Here is a 22076-nt window from a genome sequence, read left to right as displayed (position 1 = left end):
GTGTGACAGTAAGAAGAGCAGGAGCAGGAACTAGACAGATTTCAGCCATAGGTTTTCTTTCTTTTTATTTCAAAATGCATTATCTGTTTATATAACTTTTTTTTCTACTTTGGTGGGTGAGGTTAATGTGTTTTGTGGCTTTGCAGACAGAATACTGCCTCCAATGGACTAAAACAGCTTTCTGGTTGTTTATGTGGCTGGTTCAAGAGCAAACATTATAATTTATTCACCATGTGGGTCACTAGATCCTTTCCAGTTGCACCAAAATCATCAATAAGCATATCATTAATGGTAGCCGTTCTTCTTCATTACTGCAACAAACTCTGACCATGGTGTGCTGTTATCATAAAAAGCCAAATCCTCAGTGACCTAGTTTTACAGTAAAATGTGGGAAACTACAGTACCACAAATATAAGTTATGATTCATCTGAGTACGTGTTGGCCACGAGAACATTCTGTCAGCATCATATTGTTAATTCTCTTATTTTCCTTGCATTGTTTGATTTAACTTTTAACCCCTTGCCTCATTTACCAACAAAAGAATATAGTGTGACAGGCAACACATTTTACTGGCACTTGAATTGGGCATAAGTTCAAAGGAGAACTGGTCAATGACTACATTGGACAATAACTTTATTGTAAAGTGATCAATATTTTTGATGCTCAAAGAGCTGACTTTGATCATTTAGGATCGTAAAGACGTCAGTTTACAATAATGTATATTTGTTTATTTGCAGTGTATCCACACGATGATCTATTTTGATTTTCCCATAAGACCGCATCTTCTTTTATTAAGTGATTCAATTCTGATCTTGTACATGTGTGTGTTGCAGGGCGCTTTTACATAACAAATAGATAACGAGACAGTTCATTTCCCCCCTGTCTAAACTGTCATCCCGCCAAATCATCAGATCTATAGTATATGATTTGGGGGGGGGGGGGGGGGGGGGGCTGCCGGAAGAGGTGACCTCCCTGTACCACTGAAGCTCATAAATAATACAGTTTTCCTCACATGCGTGAATGATGTAATGGGTTAAGTCTGCCTCTGATTTGGTGATCATCTTTGCGCCATGTGGTCAGACGCTGGTTACGGTAACGATAATAGGATCATCTGGTTTTGGGGGAAAATATAAGAGTGAGTATTGAAAATCGGATTCCACAATGAGAGAAAATGCCTCTGATGCAAAGCTCGATGCACATTAACAATGAAGGCAGGTGGAGGAGAGCGCTTATTTGAATTAAAGGGAGGGGACAGCATCCTCCCTCGTTGTTCTCGCTGCCGGTGTAACGCGTGCGTAAAGTTGCTAGGTTGGGCCACACTCCGGCTGTGTTTCTGGACCGGACCATTTGCGTGCGTGCTCTAGTGTGAGTTTGGAAGTGGTTTGGACCGCGGAGTGGAGCCACTGCTCAGTGCAAGGTGCCACACGTATCTCTGTCAGTCTGTCAGGCGAACACCACGCGTCCAGGCGAGGTGGAGAAGGAAAAAAAAGGAGGGGGTGCAAGAAAGGAAGACAGACAATGCGGTTTTGCGATGCCTTTATTCCTTTGTGCAATCCACTCCCACTTCGATGAAAAGATGATGTGTCCAACATGAATTTCTTGTGATTTGTCCATTTTTTCCTGTATTTCTGCGATCACGCTGACTGAATTTACCTGCGTTTTCACTGAGCCAAACCTAGAGATGAAATTTCCAATAGAAAACCCGAGAAAACAAGTTAACTGGGATCCAGAACAAGGTTGGTGAATATTGCTGTTTTACTGTGGAATAACTTCAGATATGCAATTAAATAGTACTCTTAATGTCAGTGGAAATACTTGATACACAATCTCATCAGGCTGCATTATTCACAGATTCAGTATACAGAAATTCATATTTTTGCTTCTTTTCATTTAATTGAGCGGTCCCTTTATTTGCTTTTGTGATGCAAAATTACCATTCATATACGACAACGCGGCTTTTCTAGTTTGCACTATCTGTCCGCTCAGACGTATAAAGCAACGTTGCTGGATGCGGAGCTCTGGTAGTGACAGGCTGGCAGAAATAACCAGTATGAGAGCGGAAGAGATTTCAAAAGAGAACTAGGCTGTAAAATGTGTCTACTTAAAAATAATGTCGCCATCTAAAAGACATCATTATACTTAGGAATAGAATTTATAAGAATTTCAGACATGCGATTTTTATTTGAAGAGAAATGTTGTTGTTGTTGTTGTTGTTGTTGTTGTTTTAAATAATATCATGGCTCATGTACCCCTTGCCCTTTCAAAAGCATATAAGAGTCGTGCTAAGTCTCCAGTCACTGCTGGAAAGGAATTCTGCTTTAATACACTATGCATGGGTATCGTGTTGAGGAAGCTTGCGCCTCCCTTAACAGAGGTTTTATTTTGAAATCAGTCACTGCCGGAAGTGTTTGGGGTGCACTGGGTTTGATTTAATGTTTGAAATTTGAGGCTCAGCTGCCGAATTAAACGCCTACAACCTGCCCAGTGCCACAGGGCCTAAAGCTTGCCTGAGCCTTTATGTTTAATACCACTAGACTTCTTTTTGTACACTTAACATCAGATGTAAATATGATAGATACTGTCATCAAACTCCTTATCTGTATCCACATGCTCTGTATGTCCATCTTTGTGGTCGACATGAGGGGCATCACTACATGAGAACATTTCCTCTGCTTTGGCCAGACATACTTGGATCCAAAGGGAGGGCTGAGAGGTTGAGATCAGATAAAAAAAGAAAAAAACACCACTTTCCACTCAAGCCTTATTTAATTTGCAAAAATCAATTCGAAGCTGTTGCATGGTTCAAAAAGGATTTTGCATTAATGGATCATAGCCTCAGAAAGGTGAAATGCAAACCTTATAGTGCTCACTGCACTTCTGGTTTCAACTCTAGCTGTAAAATATAGATTATAGTTTCATATTCTCTGCTTTTTCTCAGAAGTGCATGAAGTTGACTTTGAAATGAACCAAATAAACTAAATATATGACATTCAGTCATAGTTAATTTATTTAATTTCACGCAGTCAAACACTGTGATAAAAAGAAAATTAAAATCTTAGTTAGATTAGTCATGGACTTGGCCTAGTTTGAAATTCACTAACCAGTAACTGTTCCACTTCATCTCTAAAAAAAACATTGCACCAAATATAGCATACTATACTGAGTCTTCCAGCTGATTCACCACCCAGTCTTTTTTTTTTCTAATAGATTTGTGCTCTATTGCAGTCAGCACCTTTAAAGACAGATACTATAAACCGAAAGTGTTTTTCTCCACCTTAAGCTGACATCACATTGGTGTTATTGATTCAGTCTTTTATATAAGAATTGACTCGGAAGATGAATAGCTCTTAGATCAGGGAACAAGCCACTTCCTGGACATTCTTTGACTCATGGGTCGATGTGTGTGTGTGTGTGTGCGCGCGAGTGCATGATCATGCTGTGGGGACCTGAATCTGTTTAAACACTCACACTACGGGAACAGAAAGCAAGTCCCTTATGTGTTAAGTTGAGGTTTAGGCAAGATGGAATAAGTCTCCAGGAAATATTAAAGAAATACATGTCCCCTCCTCTAAAGTCATAAATACTTGATTAAGCATGTGTGCATTGTACTTAGCATATCCCAAAAGTAATATCACCCCATTTAAAAAACAAATACATTTCTCATCCCTACCTTCAAAGGTTACATCACAGACAACAAGCTCCACCCATGGCTCAGAGGCACTCCATGCTTTCCCTTTTTGGAGTTGTGGGGGCGTCAGGGCAGGGGTGAAGTCTAGAGCTCTGAAAAAGCTCACGCAGTGCTTTATATACATTAAGGAAGTCGAAATTTGGCTATCTCCATAGGTGATGTTTGATGGTTGACCTGCTACAGTACACATGCATTTGTTATGAAACCTCTTTGGAAGACAATAACTGAAAGTGGCACTTATCCCTCACTTACAGTCTATTAGAAAAATTGGATCCTGCTTCCATTCAAAGAGAGTAACTCAATTTTCACCTTCACCTCTGCCAACATTACTGTAAGGTTTTCATTGGTGTGCTTTTTATATATCTGTGTCCATCCATCCATCCATCCATCCATCCATGTGTTGTAACAGAGCAGGGTTGAAATCAGATGTTAAAATGAGAGTACAAATTATGATCTGTAAGGCAGATGTGAGGCCAAGTGATTGTGGACCCCTTTTCACAAGTGAAATCTGAAATACATTTTATATGAAGAAATTCTCAGGATAACAAGCTTCTGAGATGACAAAGGAGTCTTGTTATGTTTGGCGGAGCTGTAGGCTGGATAACTAGATTTTTTTCTAATAGTGTTTGACTTTGCAAAAAGCCTTTTATTAGCCCAGTGTAGGAGGTATAAAATGTTTTCAAAGCTTCATAAAGGACACATAGGTTTTAAACAGTTGTAATGAAATTATGTTAATGTCTCCACAACACAAAATTCGAAATATAAACCAAAAGAAAGGCTGAAGGTGAGAGAAAAGGTGAAAAGAAAAAGAATCTGCGCATAAATCAACAAATGAAATGTCCAAATGCCTGTTGATTTAGGTAAAAGGTTCTTACAAAAAGAGCCTTTAGCCAATTATTATAACACATCATAAATGACCATCAGAGAGACAAACGTGCAGTAAACCACTGGTGTTTCCATCTTTGTAATCTATATTTAAAAAAAAAAAAAAAAAAGTGTTACAACAGCCCTTTCTTCCCTCCTACTTTCTTTGCTAGTGGCAGTCCAGACCAACTTGGTCCCTCCCAAAAAGGTCCAGCCTGGCATGGTGAAGTCAACCCTGGTCCAGGCAAGTGTTGCCACCATGCAAAACCCAATGGGCTGCGACCCGAAAGCCAGTGGTCACTGTCCACTGCCACGTTTGTCCATCTCATCTCGCTCTGCCAGTGTTGTGGCTAGCATGGACACCAACTCTGATGGCTCGACAACAGGGCTCCACTCAGTGATGAAGTGGAAGACGGTGCTGGCGGTGTTCATTGTGGTTGTTCTCTACCTGGTTTGTGGAGGTCTTGCCTTCAAGGCTCTGGAGCAGCCATTTGAGAGCAACCTGAAAACTAGCATCACCCTGGAGAAGGCCTCTTTCCTCGAAAGGCACCCATGTGTTACTCCCAATGAGCTGGATGCCATCATCAAGGTAAGCGCTTGAAAGTGGACATGATTGTCTGGTGTTTGTTTCCTTCTTCCAGGCATTTTGGCAGCCTCTGTGCACTTTATTATAGTACCGAGCAGTTAGGTAGAGGTAAAAGGATGGGGAGCTGGCGCTATTCCCAGTTGTCGTAGAGCAGGAGGCAGGGTCCCCTGGATCGGAGCAGAGTTTAAAAGGATGGCAAAGCATGGTATCCTTTACAGTGGGCCTATTTTGTGATTAAGAAGTAGCTACGATAAGACTGCACAGTGCTCCTTTCTGTTAAATAAAGGGAATGTGGAAGTGCCAAAAACTGCAGTTACTCTAATGGCCTCTTAAACTTGGCTCCAAAAGTCAATCCTCACAGACTCCCATGGAAAAATGCCCAACTTTACAGCGTTAAAGAACACATTTACAGCTTGGCACAAAAATAGTTTTGACCTCTTAATAAAAACTACAGTGGGTGAACTCCTTCATTTTTGCACTAAAGTAAGGGATTTGGAGCCACTGAATTTTATACAATTTAAAAATTGTTTGTGCTCTCAGGGCTTTTTGAGGCACTTTTAATCAAATTATATGGCTGCTGCTTGCTACAGCCTGACCAAGACATTTGTTCTGCCCTTCCCATTGAATGACGGTTTCCTGAGTAACAGCTGATAACTGATAACAATCAACCCTCCTGTAGAAACCTAAATGCATTTAGTTTTCTAATAAACACGGATCTTTTAGAACACATACACCAGTACATGCAGCCTGATATTACATAACAAAAGACAGCATGATCATTGAGAAGAGGGCAAAAAATGTCTTCACAATGACCTTTATGCTATATTCACAACAAACATTTTTTTTATTTAATTGCAGCTCTCTCTAGTTTTCTTGCTGTGTAAAGACAGAGTAATGATAGCAATAAGGCCAATTTTCTCCCATTTTATTTGACAAATAACTAACTTGTATTTGCATAGCTAAAAAACCTTCAATAATAGATGTGTTAGTGCGATATGAAATTCCAGAGTGCAGCTTTAACAACGCCCACATGTTTTAAATAAGGAAACAAGCTCATGGCTGTGACAGCGCTGTTATATTTACTGTGAGAAATGTCAGGAACCAAGTTTTTTTTCAATGTTTTCTTTTTAATACTGTGTGATGTTGCTCTATTATGACATACAAAAATTGTTAAAATCTTTAAAGACCCAAGAGAGATTTCAGAAACTCAATATTCTAAACAGTCTCCCCAAAATCCCGTCACTATCTGCTTTCCCCCTCAATACAGCATCTGCTGCATAGAAGCAGGGTGCCGGTGTTTTACTGGGCACAGCTGTTCGCCCAAAAAACTCGCCTGATAACTCTTAAACCTGCGGCATATGGTCTGACGCTGTCTTTAGAGTGTTCCACATTTTACCAAGCCAGCTTGTGAAACTTTTTTATAATTGTGCGCACTATCAAGCAGACCCACAAAACAGAACCATTCCCATCTCATTGAAACTTAACGGCGCATTTTACAATGCATTTTTATGGTGTCAGCCGCTTTATAACACACTATGGCAGCAGTTCACATTGCTCTCTAGCACCACATCCAAAATTATGGATCAAGATTTAAGGTCACTACACCCAGCTGACACTTACAACTGCAAAGGGGAGTGGAAAATGATTTGAGATGTACGAGTGGGTGAGTGGGAAGTTTGATTTGTGAGGGAGTGATGGGAAAAAGCAATTAGTTTGCAGAAAACATCTAGAAATAAAAGAAAGAAACATTCTGGACAATCAAAAGAACTGAGTAACACAAGAGCTGAAATACAAACACAAGCACACAATTAACAGGAATCAAAAGAGACTGAAAATAGTTTTTTTTTGGCAATGGAGAGAAAAAAAAAACAGCCTTTTAGAAATCTTGTGCTTTCCTGTTTTTCGAATGTAGCTTGAAAATAGTAAAGACTTGGAAACAACCAAATGGCAATGCTAATGGTGTGTTCCACTTTCCACTAGGATGGCTCCATTTGACGTTAATATCTTCAACACTACTCTAGTGAATATCGGACTGCCTCTCTCCTTCTCCACACCCACCTCTGTTCTTTTCTTCTTCTGCTTCTAGCTTCTTCTTTTATTTCTCTAGCAGTGCTCAACCTTTGAGCCACAAAAGCCCTATCAAGAGCTTTCAAAAATCAATAACAGTATGTCTTATGGAGGAGTGTGTGGAAATTAGAACCTTTAGCATGGAGTGCCTGGGGTCCGGAGGGAATCAATTATTCATTACACAGACCAGCAGGCACACACACCTCCTGCTGCTCAAAGTAAAAGTGCTGGAATCATAGACATGAGATTCTTCTAGACAAATCATCTAATTCAGATAGATGAGAAAATGTTTAATGGCATGTCAAGTCATTGATCTGATATAGTTAATTAAGAATAGTGGCAAATTAGTCATGCTCGGTTTGTGCACTTATGTGTATAATGATGAGCTTTTTACTGCTACTCCTCTCCTTTCTATCGTAGCTTCATAAGTGATGTACTAACATAATCAAAACATAATATGTAAATTTCTGTAAATCAGTAGATATAATGTTGATCTGCTGAGTTGTTATGGGATTCCAATACTAAGTGTAAGCCATGTGTGAAGTTCATATGAACAAATAACACTTTTTTTCCCTGGTGTCTCAAGCCTGGAGGACATGCTGCTTCACAAGTACTCCATCAAAAAGTATGCCCAGTCCTCTAACAGTTTCCATTATCGGCCTGTGTGTGCTATGTCAAGCCTGTCACTCAGCCGAAGCCTTTATGCGGGGACACAGCAGCGGTGACTCACTGTTGTCAAACTGTTTGGTGGAGGAGTTGACAGAAAAATGGCAACCTTGGGAAGCATGTGCATGCCTGAGATGGAAGCAGACAGTATATCACATCGCAAGCTCTTGTTAGGGCACAGCGTGTGTTGATTTAATGTGTGTGAGTGTGTGCCCATGCACGTCTGTTGACCTCCTCGTGTCTTCTTCAATATTTGTGTCGTCCACGCACCCACTGTGCGCCCACGAAGACAGCAGACCTAATTGGCTTTCCTGTTGCTGTTTTGATGACTCACACTATGGCACGATGTGAAGCCGTGCTATTACTGACACCAGTCAGGTCTCATTTATTGATGAGTCACTTATTTAAAATAAACTTCTGTATTCACTGAGCTACCTGCAGTAGAATCTACGTCAGGTTGTGCTGCCATTTCCGTCATAATCTTATGTAGCACAAATTGTGCTTTTCCGGAAAACGTCAAACAAATTCTACATACTTGATCAAATGCGAAATCAAAATGCTCCACTAACTAGTGAAGGCTAAGCTCTTTAGATGGCTGCACTGAAAAAGAAAGGCAAAAAAGATTCATTTCTACTCATTTCCATTTCAGGTTTTCCTTGAAAATACCCCCACAGCTTAACACTGGGCTTTTAAGCATGAATAATAAACTTTTTTTCCCCTCACTATTATATTGCTATTTTCATTTGAATCTGATCACCTGTTCCACATGAAAAGTCAATCATAAAAACCAGCCATATACAACCATTCTGTGAAGACATAATGAAAATCACATGATATTTTGCACAATGCTATTATTCATAATCTAAAAAAGTGCATTTAAATTAATTAATCAGGAAAAAGTGTGAGCACATCTATAAAAGCAAAGGTTTTGGTAGTTTGCTTATGTGGAGCATTCTGATGTGTGCGCATTCAGGATTAAAGACATCAGCAATGATCTTAGAGAACCAATTGTTACTGCTCATCAAGGGCATTTCCAAACAATCTGAGATCGATCATTCTACAGTGAGAAAGATTATTCATACGTGGAAAGCTTTCAAGATAGCTCCAAAGTTTCCGAGGAGTGGAAATCACAGCAAATTCACAAGTTTAGACAATGAGTCAACAGGCCCGAAGTTAACAGGTGAAATGTTAAAACTGGCTTACGTTTGCAAAGTTGCATCTGAACAAACAACAACGCGATTTTGGAACAATGTGCTTTGAACAGACATGCACAATGCCCCATTTGGCAAAAACGAAACTCAGCATATCAGGACACCTCATGCCAACTGTTAAGCATGATAGTGGAGGCGTAATGACTTGGACTTGTTTTGCAGCCACAGGATCTGGGCACCTTATAGTCAGTGAGTCAAACCTGCATATATCAATTCTAGACAAAACTGGGTCACGCAACAAGATTTGATTACAAGCACAGCAACAAAACTACAACAGAACGGCTAAAAAGGGAAAGAGTCAATGTGCTGCAATGGACTGAAGTGCTGTCCTGGGACCTTAAGAGAGCTGTGCATAAAGGGACACCTGCAAACCTCAATGAACTGAAGTAATGTTGTAGTTATATGTATCCCAAAATTCCTCCACAATGATGTGAGAGACTGATGATGATTACTGAAAAGGATTACTCAAGCTACTGGTGCTAAAGGTTCTGTAACCTACTGGATCACTATATGTAATTAGTTTAAATCCACTGTTTCTGTATTTTGGCTTAGTTGTTAAAAAATATGGTATAATATATCATGTGATGCTGTTCATCTGAGCTGGAACTAAAATAATTTTAGGACCTGGTAAGGACCAGATGATTTTATATTATTATTATACCGTGATACGTAACCTTAGAAAGAGACCGTGCACTTTCTTTTTACCCTGATTGTATATGATGGACCTCAGTGTCCTTCATTGCAACAAGCATTAAGTCTTCAAGGGGGTTAGGTTAAAGCTTTAGATATTAGTAATGTTGAAAGTGCTGCAGAGGACAGTGCTTGGCAATGTATCACAATGAGGTTGGGTGAAGGATAGAGCAAGGCACCGTGCTGGCAGGATCACCGCTGTCCCCCGCTGTGGGGTAGAAAGGCACACCGAGAGGATAAAAATCTGCAGTGAGTGTGTTTGCTCTGTAATGATCCTGCACTGAAGAAACAGAAAACACATTAGCCACGAGGACTCGTGAGCACTCTGCAGTGATTCTTTGGTGAAATCAAAATAGAAAGGAGCACGAGGCGTGAAACGAAAACACCATTTGTCTTGCTAATTAATGTACTGCAACACAACACAAGTCACCATCCTCATGGCTCCAAAATGCATGTGCAAAAGGAGGATTTTTCTCTCATGAAGCATGAACATGGCTGAGAAACAGACAAGTGCCAAAAATAGATCTCCTCATACAGTATTCAGATACATTGTGCGGCTATATATAGCTCTCCCTTGACTCCAGAATTAGGTTATTTGGGGTTTATTATATAATTACCACTTTGATATTGCCCCCATAAAGCAGCTGTGTCTGCTAAAACCTATGAAGTAACGTAATTGAAACTGCCTAATTATAGATACAAAAAATCTGTCTCATTAGGGAGAGAGGGCACTGATGGAGCCGAGGTAATCACATGTAAGATTCTGAATAGGCATGTGCAGCTATGTGTTTAGTGGTCCCAGACTCTCTGCTGTAAAATGCGTATCACGGCAGTTCATACATATTTTATTATACCGCTCTGCACTCTCTGAAAGGTTATCTCACATCTCACTGTATAAAATGGGGGCTGCTCTGTGTGACTTTCATGTCAGCAGAAGTTTTGAGCCTAAAGATAAAGAACTATAAATGCTTGTGTAGAGAACACAGCATGCCCATAAACAGAAAATGTAGAAAGACCAAATGATAGTCAATGAACTTTTCATGGCAGCATAATGGAGCACAGAAGGCAATCAATGAAAATAATGAAGCAGTAAATGTTTTCCCTGCACTAGACAAACTAGTCGATGGAACGCAGAAAAAAAGGCTGACGTGAACGAACAACAGGGAAACAGCAGTGTTTGGACTGCAAGTGAGAGTCTGTGTGGATTTGGTCCATGTGAACTGTGAAAACATGGAAACTGGGTGTGTGGGAGAAACAGCTCCGAAGAGAGCCAGACACTGAACAGTTTAAACGCATCCTGTGGTCAGATCAACTTGATGTGCACACGATTAGTAATTCGAAAGGCTCAGAAGAGCCTGCTGCACCACCTTTTACTTAAGTTTCACTGCCTTTCTCTCATTTAAAAAACAAACAAGTCTTTTTTTAAACTCACAAGCCAAAGATGATCAAGAGGAAATTAAAAAAAGAGCAACTATACATGTTTATTGCAATGCTTAGTTATTGAGTTTCCAATTACAGTTCACAACAGTCAGAAAACGGTAGATCAACACAATACGAGTCTGGACTGAACTACAACAGTTATCAGCTGATTTAATTAAGTGTAACTCAATCCACAGCCTCAAGGCCAGGGACGTCTCCAGAATTTCTTCATGGGGGTGGCCATGTGGGCACCACCAAAAATATTGTGGTGGCACACCAAAAAGCAAAACAGTGCAGGAGTGCCGAAGGTGATGGGGTGATGTCTATAAATTGTGAGGGACCTACAAAGTGACACAATATGAATGACAAAAATCACATATGCAGTAATAAATAAATTATTTATTCCGCTACCAAGGACCCCCCTTGGTAGCGCCCCTGCTCGTTCCACGGATATAAGAATGATTCAGACCTCATTTAACTTGCATTCCCTTCCTCTATTGTTCAGAGCCTTTTTTCTTTGTATTCAGGTGGTGACCTTCTGGGCTGATGTTGGAGATCGTTGCACTGGATCTAATCTCAGTTTCCTCACGAGTGTTACGCAATCAATTGCAATACATAGAGGCGCATGTAACAGAAACAATAGTAGGACGTTGTTACTCACTCTGTTCACACCATTGGGGCTGTGTATAGTGAAATCAAAGCAGACACGTGTTTGTTGTGTTGTCATCAGCTGAGCTGGCATACAGTCATAGCTTTGATTAGTTTGTAAAAGCTCAGCGGCAAAACAGGAGCCAGCTGCTATTAAGCATTTTGGCATGACTTTCACTAATTATGTCAAAGTACACATTTCAGTTTTAAGCAATTTTAAATACTTTTAATCCATATAATTTCTATATTTCTCTACTTTCCAGCATGCTATAGATTCTGTGAGTGGAGGAGTGAGGCCTACTGGAGACACATTGTACAATTCCAGTCACTGGGACCTGGGCAGTGCCTTCTTCTTCGCTGGAACTGTCATTACAACTATCGGTAAAACTATTAGATAATGCTCTCTTTATTACTCTAAAACACGATGAACCTGGTATTGCTGACAGTCCATGCAATTTTCATTGTACGTGTGAACCATCAAAATTCCTTTTGAACTCAATTTTAACAATCTAAGAATAATGTCGACTGAGGCGAACCTCAAATCTCATAAAAAATACATGCACGAGGTACTCTCAAAAGCACAGTCTTCATTTATACAGCGTGAACAGATGTAAGAGGATGTACGAGAAGGAAAAAAAGTTTGTAGTAGTGAGGACTACTAAATGGCATCAATGTTAAGCCTTGCCATTCTTAAGTATATATGAGAGAGAGGGAGTCCCCTTCACGAGAATTCAGTCTGATGTAATTTTGTTGAAGATGTATGTGAGACCTGACTCATTATTCAGTGTATGATGAAGACACTGTTGAGTTTTTTTAATTGTCTCATTTTGCCCTTTGTTGCTTTTTAAAGAGAAACAGTAAATTGTGACTCACTGAAATTCTTTTTAAAATGAAAGTAAAAAGACTTTGGGTACCTGGCTTTGATCAGATGGAACATTTTGATATACAATCACAAAATCAAAGCTGAGGCACTACTGTTTGTATTCCCTCTATCAGCTGTGGGTACCATCCTTTAGGTGACTGGAAAAACAACATGTCCCTGACCTCCTTAATGGTGTAGTCTAGAAATTTAATTAACCTGGTAGCTTGCTTCATTTAATCTAGTGCACAAATAGAAGATCAACACAAATATCACCCCATAGGACCCCCTCCATTAATAATAAAAAAAAGCAAATTATATGTATTTTTAATTAAGAGAAAAAGAAAATATTTGAGAAGACCTTCAAAGATAGCAGGATACGATCAATATTAATTAGACATTCCACAGAAACAAAAACAGGGAGGCTTTAACTCTACAGATAAACAGGATAAGATTGAAGCCTCCTTAAGGACATCATATTTTTCCTTTGATCTATTATGTCCAGTGGCTTGAAAAATTGAAGACACTCATTTTAAAATTATATGAGCAATATATATACTGTTAATGTGTTTCTCTTAAAGAGACTGAAATTTGAAATAGATCCTTGCATGCTTTCTTTTTCTGATGCTGAAGCCATTGACTCCATTTTCTTTTACTAATATACTTTTTTTCACTAATATACCAATATTTTCTGATCCAATATCCACAATTAGAAGTAAAAAGCAATGAGAGGTGGCTTAAGACTTTTGCACTGTACTGTATGTTGTCCAACATGTGTAAACATATTACTTCTCTCAATAAAGGTAGTATATTCTACACAAAGAACAGGTATTATGCTAATATTCTGCTTTTCAGCAGGTTAAAACAGGAGATAGTGATTTGTGTCTCCTGCCTGACGCTCCTCAAGCTCCTTCCTTTTACCTCCCTGTATCATAGTATGTCATTATTAATTCAATTTTCTTTAAGGGGAATCTAATTATTGCATTACTTACCTCAAGCCCTGCTCCTGGAACTGAAAGGTATTACATAAGAGCTTCAATTGATTATGTTGCATAAGGAGGTCTTGATTGTCTTCTGCTTCTCATCTTACCACTCACTCTTCTCAGCCCTGCTTTGTTTTTTGACCTTCCTGTCCTGTTTCTTCATTTCTTCTCCCCTCCTCCTCATTCTGCTTTCAATTGTTCAACAGGTTACGGAAACATAGCTCCGAGCACGGAAGGCGGGAAAATCTTTTGCATCCTTTATGCCATATTTGGCATCCCTCTCTTTGGCTTCTTGTTGGCGGGGATCGGAGACCAGCTGGGGACCATCTTTGTAAAAAGTGTCTTAAAAGTTGAAAAGATATTCAGGGTGAGATACAAGTAACACATTGTGATGTTTTCTTCTTTACTGGCTGTGTAAAAAAGTCAAATATGCAGATATCATTCTAACATTTAGCTGCATTTTTATTCTTACCCTAATGGCATATGTAATGGTGTCTTCTTTTTTGTTTGTGAGCCATGTTTCATTGCTTTTTGTGGCTCACACTGTCACTCTTACATCATCTTTTAGTTGCTTATATTGGTTCTAAATGCACCTCCTGTTCTTTTCAGCAAAAACACAAGCAGATTAGCCAGACGAAGATAAGGGTCACATCTGTTATCCTGTTCATCCTGGCTGGCTGCATTGTCTTTGTCACCATCCCTGCTGTCATCTTCAAACACATTGAAGGCTGGACCACACTGGATGCCATCTACTTTGTCGTGATCACGCTCACTACAGTGGGAATAGGAGACTACGTGGCAGGTAGAGCTACGCTCCAAAATTCGGGCACAATAAGCTGTTCTGTTGAAGTTTTGGGCTTAATTTCTGACCATAACGACATTTTCCTTCCTCTTCAGGTGGAAATCGCAAGATCGATTACATGAAGTGGTACAAGCCTCTGGTGTGGTTCTGGATCCTCATAGGTTTAGCGTACTTTGCAGCCGTCCTCAGCATGATCGGAGACTGGCTCCGAGTACTGTCTAAAAAGACCAAAGAGGAGGTAAGTCTTGTATATGTATTATTTTACAACTCTACTCTGGATCTGAAGGTTCAGAGGCAGCATCTTATATGTTATAATTATTAAAATATCTATAGTGAGTTAAAAATGATCTGTGGTTTGTGTCTCAATTTTTTTATTTTTAGGATCTCACTACGGTGCTGCAGTATTCAGAATTAAAAGCATTCTTATTTTCCTTGTATTGTCTTGTGCTTCCATCTCTTAAAGACCTCAGTCGCACAAGCTTAGAGACCAGGTGGCATCCCCCTGGCATAGCAGTGTTTCACGATGGAAAAATATGTATTTCCCCAAGCGGTTGGTAATGCTTGCTGGAGGTTGCTGTGTGCCACTAATTAAAATCTGTTACAAAGAGGGTGCTGCACCAAAAACCTCCTTGTGATGTCTTTGGTTGAATGCAGATTTCCACCAACATCTGTAATTTTGCAAACCCTCGCCATTTACTTTTCAGAAAGACAACTTTTATTTTGAAGGCAGATGCTTTCTCTTTTCAATATGTTCCACTTTTCAGTTTCACCACTGCTTGGCAAGTAGTTTACAAGTATTTGCAAATGACTCAGCAAACTACTTGTCACCAAAGCAATCACAAAGAGGTTTGCCATGCAGCATTGTTTGGGTGTTTGCAAATGTTTTCACTCTATCAACTTCCAGCAACCTCCAGCAACCAATCAGCAACCAACAAGTGGATATGCATGTTTCCCTAGTGACCCTTCTCTTTAAAAGCATCTCGTCTTTTCATGAACATTTAAGAAAATCAATATTAACCTGATGCCAGCTGGGCGTAAGAGTAAGAAGAATAATTGGAAATGAAGCATTTAAAGCAAGGGCAATGAAAATGGGGCATAGGTCAATTGAGTCTAACATTCATGAGTGCAGTCTTTTAGACAGTAGCTTTTCTTTAATATTTCCAAGGCTGATATTGGTAAATGTAAGATCCAACCTTACTAATGGCTACAAAGCTATAATTTAGCACAACAGTTAGAATGAACAAAACAGGTTTCAGATATTAAGTAAAAGCAACACACAAACTTAGTAATTAATGACTACTAAATCACAGACCTGATGAGGGTTAAACACTTTTGCTCGAGCGTACATTTATTACATTACTAAACTTTTGTGTTAAACTGAAAACAGGCTTGTGCCAAGTTAGTAATGAAAGGACCTTTTGTGATATATTGGAAGAGTTCACGCCCAGCAGTGAAGCTCCCTGACAGCTTAATGTTCAATTAACAAATTATTGGCTTTAGAATTATTTTGATGAGTTCGTTTTTTTCTCAACAGTATGCTGGCTCTCTGAAATGAATGAAACACTCTTCAAAACTTTGAGAATCAATGTTTCACTGGAACTTTTGCCACATTAAATATAAGTATCCAACAGTGTAGTGGTATATATATATATATATATATATATATATATATATATATATATATATATATATATATATATATATGATAAAGAAAAGCATAATAGGGCCTCTTTAGAATAGCAAATACAGTTGAAAGTGGCAGGGAGACTTTGCCTGTAAAAAGCTACTTTTGACCACTTTCGTAATTATGAAATTACGTTTTCTTTGTGTCAGTAGTAGATGTTATATGGTGCTATATTGAATGGTATATATGGGATACTGTTGCTAATCTGTATATTATCCTTTAACTGTTGCTTTGTTTCCATGTTCATATTTCATAGGTTGGGGAGTTTAAAGCACATGCTGCTGAATGGAAGGCAAATGTCCGAGCAGAGTTTCGTGAAACTCGACGACGTCTGAGTGTTGAGATCCACGACAAGCTCCAGCGGGCAGCCACCATCCGTAGCATGGAGCGCCGTCAGCTTGGCCTAGAGCAGCGAGCTCACTCCCTTGACATGCTGTCACCAGAGAAACGGGCTTTGTTCGCCAGTCTGGATGCTAGCCGCTTCAAGACGTCCTCCCAAGAGAGCATCGACAGCAAACTGAACAACCTGAGGTTGAAGGGGGCATGCGAGCCGTACGATCATCAGGGAAACGAGCAAACGCAAGAGACCGCATCATCTTCAGAGGAAAATCTCTTCAACCTACGATTCGGATCCCTCAGTAAGCTGGCCAGGCGCAACAAGAACCGTGAACTGCGGAGGAACATACCTGAAGATGTTCGGCGGGCAAGTTTAAGCATAAACAATGGCAGCGCCATGCTCGGGGAGGAGGGAACGGAGGAAGAAGAAGATGGTGAGCCAGATGAGGAAAACAAAGAAAGAAAAGAGGGAAACACCAGTCTGACAAACCTCTCGCAGTACACAATGGAGCGCTCAAAGTTGAATGGGTTCACACCGGCACTGGCCAAAGACAGTGAGAATAATTAAGTATTGAATGCACAAACACTTCATCCACATACAAGGAGTGTTGAGACAGGAAGAGTGAAAGATACTCAGACTGGGAGAGTGCACAGTCCTTTGAGATGTCAAGAAATGTGCCTTTCTGTTTCCTATGCTTAGATTGGAACTGCTCCCAAGAAGTCAGTCATCATGCCATAGCTATGGGAAGAAAATGTGTTGCCAAAAATGAATAAAACTAACGGTGCAGAAGAGGGTGTAGTAGAAATACCTCATTGAGATGTTGCTGTTAAATAGGCTACTTAAGAACTTTGATTTCTACAGGAGCAGTATTGAACCGCTCTGTTGATTTTTTTTTAGCCCTCAAGGCTCTTCTTCCATCTGTTCATGCTGAATCTTATTTTTTTAACAATGTGGGCAGGACCGCTTGAGAGCTAGATTCATGCCATTCATTCAGTACTATTATTGATCTATGGGTTGTCATCTCATACTCTAGGGGTCTATTTTTAGCCCAGCAGCATGCTACAAAGTGACTTTAATATTTATCGAACAGAGGAAAGTAGGTTGTGTTTTTGCTGGATCAACAGGCCGTATTTACCTAGATGACATGTAGAACGATTGCTACATTATGTTTGGCTTTGAAAATGTAGCCTGATGCGAAAAACTACAATATGTTAACAGCTTAAAAAAACAATCTGAAGTGCATGGTACCAACCATAACCATTCATTGCTGGCATAAACTAACTGGAAAGCTTGAATTTGCAGCTATCATAATGAGCAAAATACACTTCTTTCATTACTACTCTTCTCTCAACAGACAAACAATGTGTCTCTGTAATGATTGTTACCATTTTCTGAATTGTGAATCAACACAGACAAACATACACAAACACAGACTGTCGGTAATGTAAAACACAATTGCATTTTTTTAATGACATTCAAATGATCACAAACACGTTGAGAGTGTTTGGATGGATTTTAGTTGATGAATGTGATGCTGTTAATTTGTATTTGCCAAGCATGTTTACATCTATGTTTACTTCTTTTTTTAAATCACCCAAGTTGTATTTTTCATTGAACTGTAAAATATACTGAACGTGTTTCTTTTTTGTATTGCTTTTTTAACAACACAACTCACAAAGCATCTTGACACTGCTATGTGTGGACGGGGGCATTTCTTAAAATTTTAGTCCATTTTCACTTGATTTGTATTTTGCAAACATTTACTGACACTCAAAAACAGCTTTAAATTTTACAGGATTAAATGTACCACTGTTGTACTTTGCATGCATTCCTTAAGGTGAACATTACACACACACACACACACACACACACACACACACACACACACACACACACACACACACTGTTCCAGTAGCCTGCTTGTCTGATATGATAGCATTAACCTTTCCATGACCCTAACCTGTGACACACTGAGCGGCTGTTTGTTGTGTGCAGTTTATTTTTGTCACATTAAATGTAGTGAGTGCCTTTTTAAAACTGAATAAATGAACAAAACATAAGAGGTATATTCATTATGTAAGTACTCACAGAAAATGAATGCAGTATCGACAAAATTTGGACTAAGATAAAGTAGAGCCTGACCAATTTATTAATGGGCCAGTATTATATACAATACATAATAGCATATTTTATTGCCTTTCAAAAAAAGGCAATAAAAGATGAGAGAAACACCCTTCAACCATGTCGCAAGTGTTGACATTGCATAATTTGTCCACCAGAGGGCACACTGCAACTTCCTTTAGGACGAAGCAACGTGTTTGGAAGGCAACACCATGTGATCCGAGCAAAGCTGGGTGTAAGCAAGTAAATATGTTTATATATGTAAATATATATATATATATATATTGAAAAAAATGTAAATATTTTTAGATGATTGGAATATCAGATTTTCACATCAACAAAATATCAGTATTGGTCTTCACGATCCTAGATTGGTCAGGCTCTGGATTAAAGGTAGCCATATAAACATATAATTCAGCCATTCTTCTTCTCCTCCATAATGTGCTCCTTACCACATATTCTATTGATAACTACAGTTAATGATGCTTGCTTTAAAGGTTTTGCACCAATAAAAACAAAGAAATAGCAGCACTGTTGTGATAACTACACCAAAGCTGGAAAAATAAAGAGTGAAAATGGCAGTGTGTGAACACCAACAGCCTCATCAGCACTGCTGATTTACTCTTTTTCTTCTTTTCATTTTTTGACAGTTCTTATTTATAATATATAATATATATTTAAGTTACATTTTCTTATTTCCATTTAACATTTAAACTTTTTATTATAATTGTTTAAATAACATATGTAATGATAGTGAATCTTCCTCTGTGAAGCTTTTTGCAGTTAATATTATGCACATTATGCACAGAGCTTAACAAATTTATTTAACCACCATCTAATGTGGGGTTTACGTCAAAGCTGCCCTAATTAACGGCACAAAATAATTTTCTTCTGTTTTTGTAATTGTCAGTCCATCAGTGTGCACAAGTTCTTTCATTCAAATTATATTTTTAATGCTAAATATAATTATTATTGTTGCCCACAGCACATTATTTTCAAATTAGGATGTCAAATTACAGTTATTTACAGAACAGAAACTGCAGTTTTAGGCACTGAATTATTTTTTGTCCTTTGTGCTGATTTATGTTTGGGCATTCAGTTTTATTTGCCTTAATAAATAAAACAAAACTTTTAAACTAGTTTTTGACAAATTTCTAAAATGTTTGTATATATTGTTTTTATGATGGGTGGTTTAATACAACACTATTTCAGAAAAGTGTTGCAGAAAACTGAAGGCCATGGTCTTCATGCACATGCACCCTGCTTTAAAATAGCTGACAGCCCTAAAAGAAAGAAAGAAAGAAAGAAAGGAAGAAAGAAAGGAAGAAAGGAAATGCCATGGAGACAGGTCAGTGAAGAAAGAGAAATTATCTGCATTTAACAATTGGTGTTATCTGTGGAACTTTCTTTCAGATAGTGATGTGATCTCATCCTGCTGCACTCCTTGTTTTCTCTTTTGTCTTTCATTGTCTCTCTGTCCCCTTATCTCAATGGCTTTCCTACACATGATGAATCACCAGCAGATTTTAATCTCACTCTTGAACATTATTGCTCTGTGTCAGTCATTAGTCTACTTACTCATGTGTTCAAACAATTAATCAGAGTCGTCTATATTGTAGAGGACGGTGACGGTGAACTCATTTGATGGACGCGTCTGTGTGTGATTGAGCTGGTAATGAAAATGCCCTACAGTAAGACTCACAAACCAAACATATAAAGTTAGGTATGTAAAATCTGACACAGCAAAAATGCTAAAAAATAATATGCAGCATACTTTCACCCCACACACACTTACAACACGAGAGAAACAACATCGAACTCAACATAAAACTATAAAAAAGAAAAGAAAGCAAAGAAAAAGATCCTCATATTGTCTCACTTTTAAATATTATAATATTTTTAACAAATTCTTAACTTTGTGCCTCAATTGAATATAATGAGGATCTGACGTGGGTACGGCAGCATGGTATACATGTACACGCTAAGGTTAATATGCCAAGTCACACATAGAAAACTGGATGAATAAAACACAATTTACCAAAACACAGTGGAAATAACTGTCAAGAGTTGGGACATAATAACTTTACAGTAATTTTACATTGACTCTTGGAGGGATCAGGTCACTTCCTGAAAGTAAATTTTATTTCTAAAGCTAAACTAAAACTAAAGTGCTTTAAACTCAAACAAACAAACAAACAAACAAACAAACAAACAAACAGTTTCCCCCAAACTTAAATAAATAAGTAAACGTTCTTAGCGTGATGCTTACATCTACTGACAGTATACTTCTAAATCTCGCAGTTGGGGCATCATGATGAGTGGATTCTTAAATCTGGCTTCACCCAAAGGCCTCCTTTGTGTAAATGGTCCTAAAGGTAAGTAAGAATAAGGTTGTGGGGATGTTTGACTTTGATGTCTATTGAACTGATATGTGATTTATCATTTTTATCCCTCAGAGTCAAACAGTCATGATGCTGCATAATTAAGAGTTAAGAGTAAATATCATGGTTAAATGATATACCTTTGCCAAGCTTGTGACTCTGTAAACTACTACACCTCATTTCCTGTTCTGCTCCCCCTATCCGGTTGTTCAGTGAATCCTACTTCCGGGTCTAAAGTAGTCTGCGTTTAATATGGCTTTTGTGTTGTTAACATGTTTAATGTTATGTATTTTCTTCTATTTGATCTCAAAAAGCTCCTAAAACAGTCAGTGATCACTGTTGACCTCCCTCGGCTTTTATTACCACTAATCATTTATTTAAGCTCAGTTTTTAAAACCTTAGGATGTAACTACAGCCCAGCCCATGCAGCAGTATATGAATGACTAACCTCGTATTGTGGATGGATTATCTCAGTTGTTCTCCTGGCTGAAGTTTGGTCCTTTTACAGCATCCTGCCATGCGATTACATTTGTTCCTGACCACCGAGAACACTCACGGTAACTTTTATCGAGTGGAAAAAAAGTTAGCTTGTTTATATTATGCTAACGTAGCTGTGTCGCTAGCGGTCACGCAGCACATCATTATATACCAGCTAGCCCAACTTCAGTAACCCTACTAGGGTTGCCAACCGTCCCTTAAAAAACGGAATCGTCCCGTATTTAGAAACAAAAGTTCACGTCCCGTATTGAGCTAATAAGGGACGCACTTTATCCCGTAATACAGTGAGAATCAAAAGTAGTCTATAACTTTTAATGGAATTAACACTTTGTTTGAAAACATAATTCCCAGCCCCTCTCCTGCTTTGTGACCAATGCGCTGACAGCACACTTATGACAATTCGAGTATGACAAGTCAGATTATCGCTTATCTCATTGGTCGAGGAAAGGTCGCTTACGAAGAAAATACCGGCCAACAGGGAAACAAACGCCGACACTGCGGTGCAAGTCTCGGACGGCACACTGTGCCTCCATAAAATGAAGGTTATAACAGAAAATCTGTCGCTCTCTCTC

The 22076-nt window shown here is 38.9% G+C and overlaps 2 protein-coding genes across 2 annotated transcripts in view; one reads left to right on the top strand and one right to left on the bottom strand.

Moving 5' to 3' along the window:
- spata7 (spermatogenesis associated 7) overlaps positions 1-21676 on the bottom strand; it is a 28395-nt gene extending 6719 nt beyond the window's left edge. The window contains exon 1 of the mRNA XM_082516452.1: positions 21455-21676. The gene's annotated coding sequence lies outside the window, so the exon portion shown is untranslated. The remainder of the gene's footprint in view (positions 1-21454) is intronic.
- Positions 1277-18838, top strand: kcnk10b (potassium channel, subfamily K, member 10b). Its single transcript, XM_082516453.1, has 7 exons — positions 1277-1736; positions 4726-5141; positions 12103-12220; positions 13888-14048; positions 14291-14483; positions 14579-14721; positions 16424-18838. The coding sequence occupies exons 1-7, from the start codon at positions 1682-1684 to the stop codon at positions 17069-17071; spliced, it is 1734 nt and encodes a 577-aa protein (XP_082372579.1). The 5' UTR covers positions 1277-1681; the 3' UTR covers positions 17072-18838.
- Positions 21677-22076: the final 400 nt, after the last annotated feature.

The sequence above is a fragment of the Aulonocara stuartgranti genome (assembly GCF_965226115.1).
Source record: "Aulonocara stuartgranti genome assembly, chromosome: 19".
Taxonomy (NCBI): domain Eukaryota; kingdom Metazoa; phylum Chordata; class Actinopteri; order Cichliformes; family Cichlidae; genus Aulonocara; species Aulonocara stuartgranti.
This window is presented reverse-complemented; position numbering and strand designations above follow the sequence as displayed.

Bases quoted from the DNA above. Each gene is read 5' to 3' on its own strand.
- kcnk10b (XM_082516453.1), top strand. From the start codon at position 1,682: ATGAAATTTCCAATAGAAAACCCGAGAAAACAAGTTAACTGGGATCCA. The intron at 14,049-14,290 runs GTGAGATACAAG...TGTTCTTTTCAG, and splicing joins AAGTTGAAAAGATATTCAGG to CAAAAACACAAGCAGATTAG. The intron at 14,722-16,423 runs GTAAGTCTTGTA...CATATTTCATAG, and splicing joins CTAAAAAGACCAAAGAGGAG to GTTGGGGAGTTTAAAGCACA.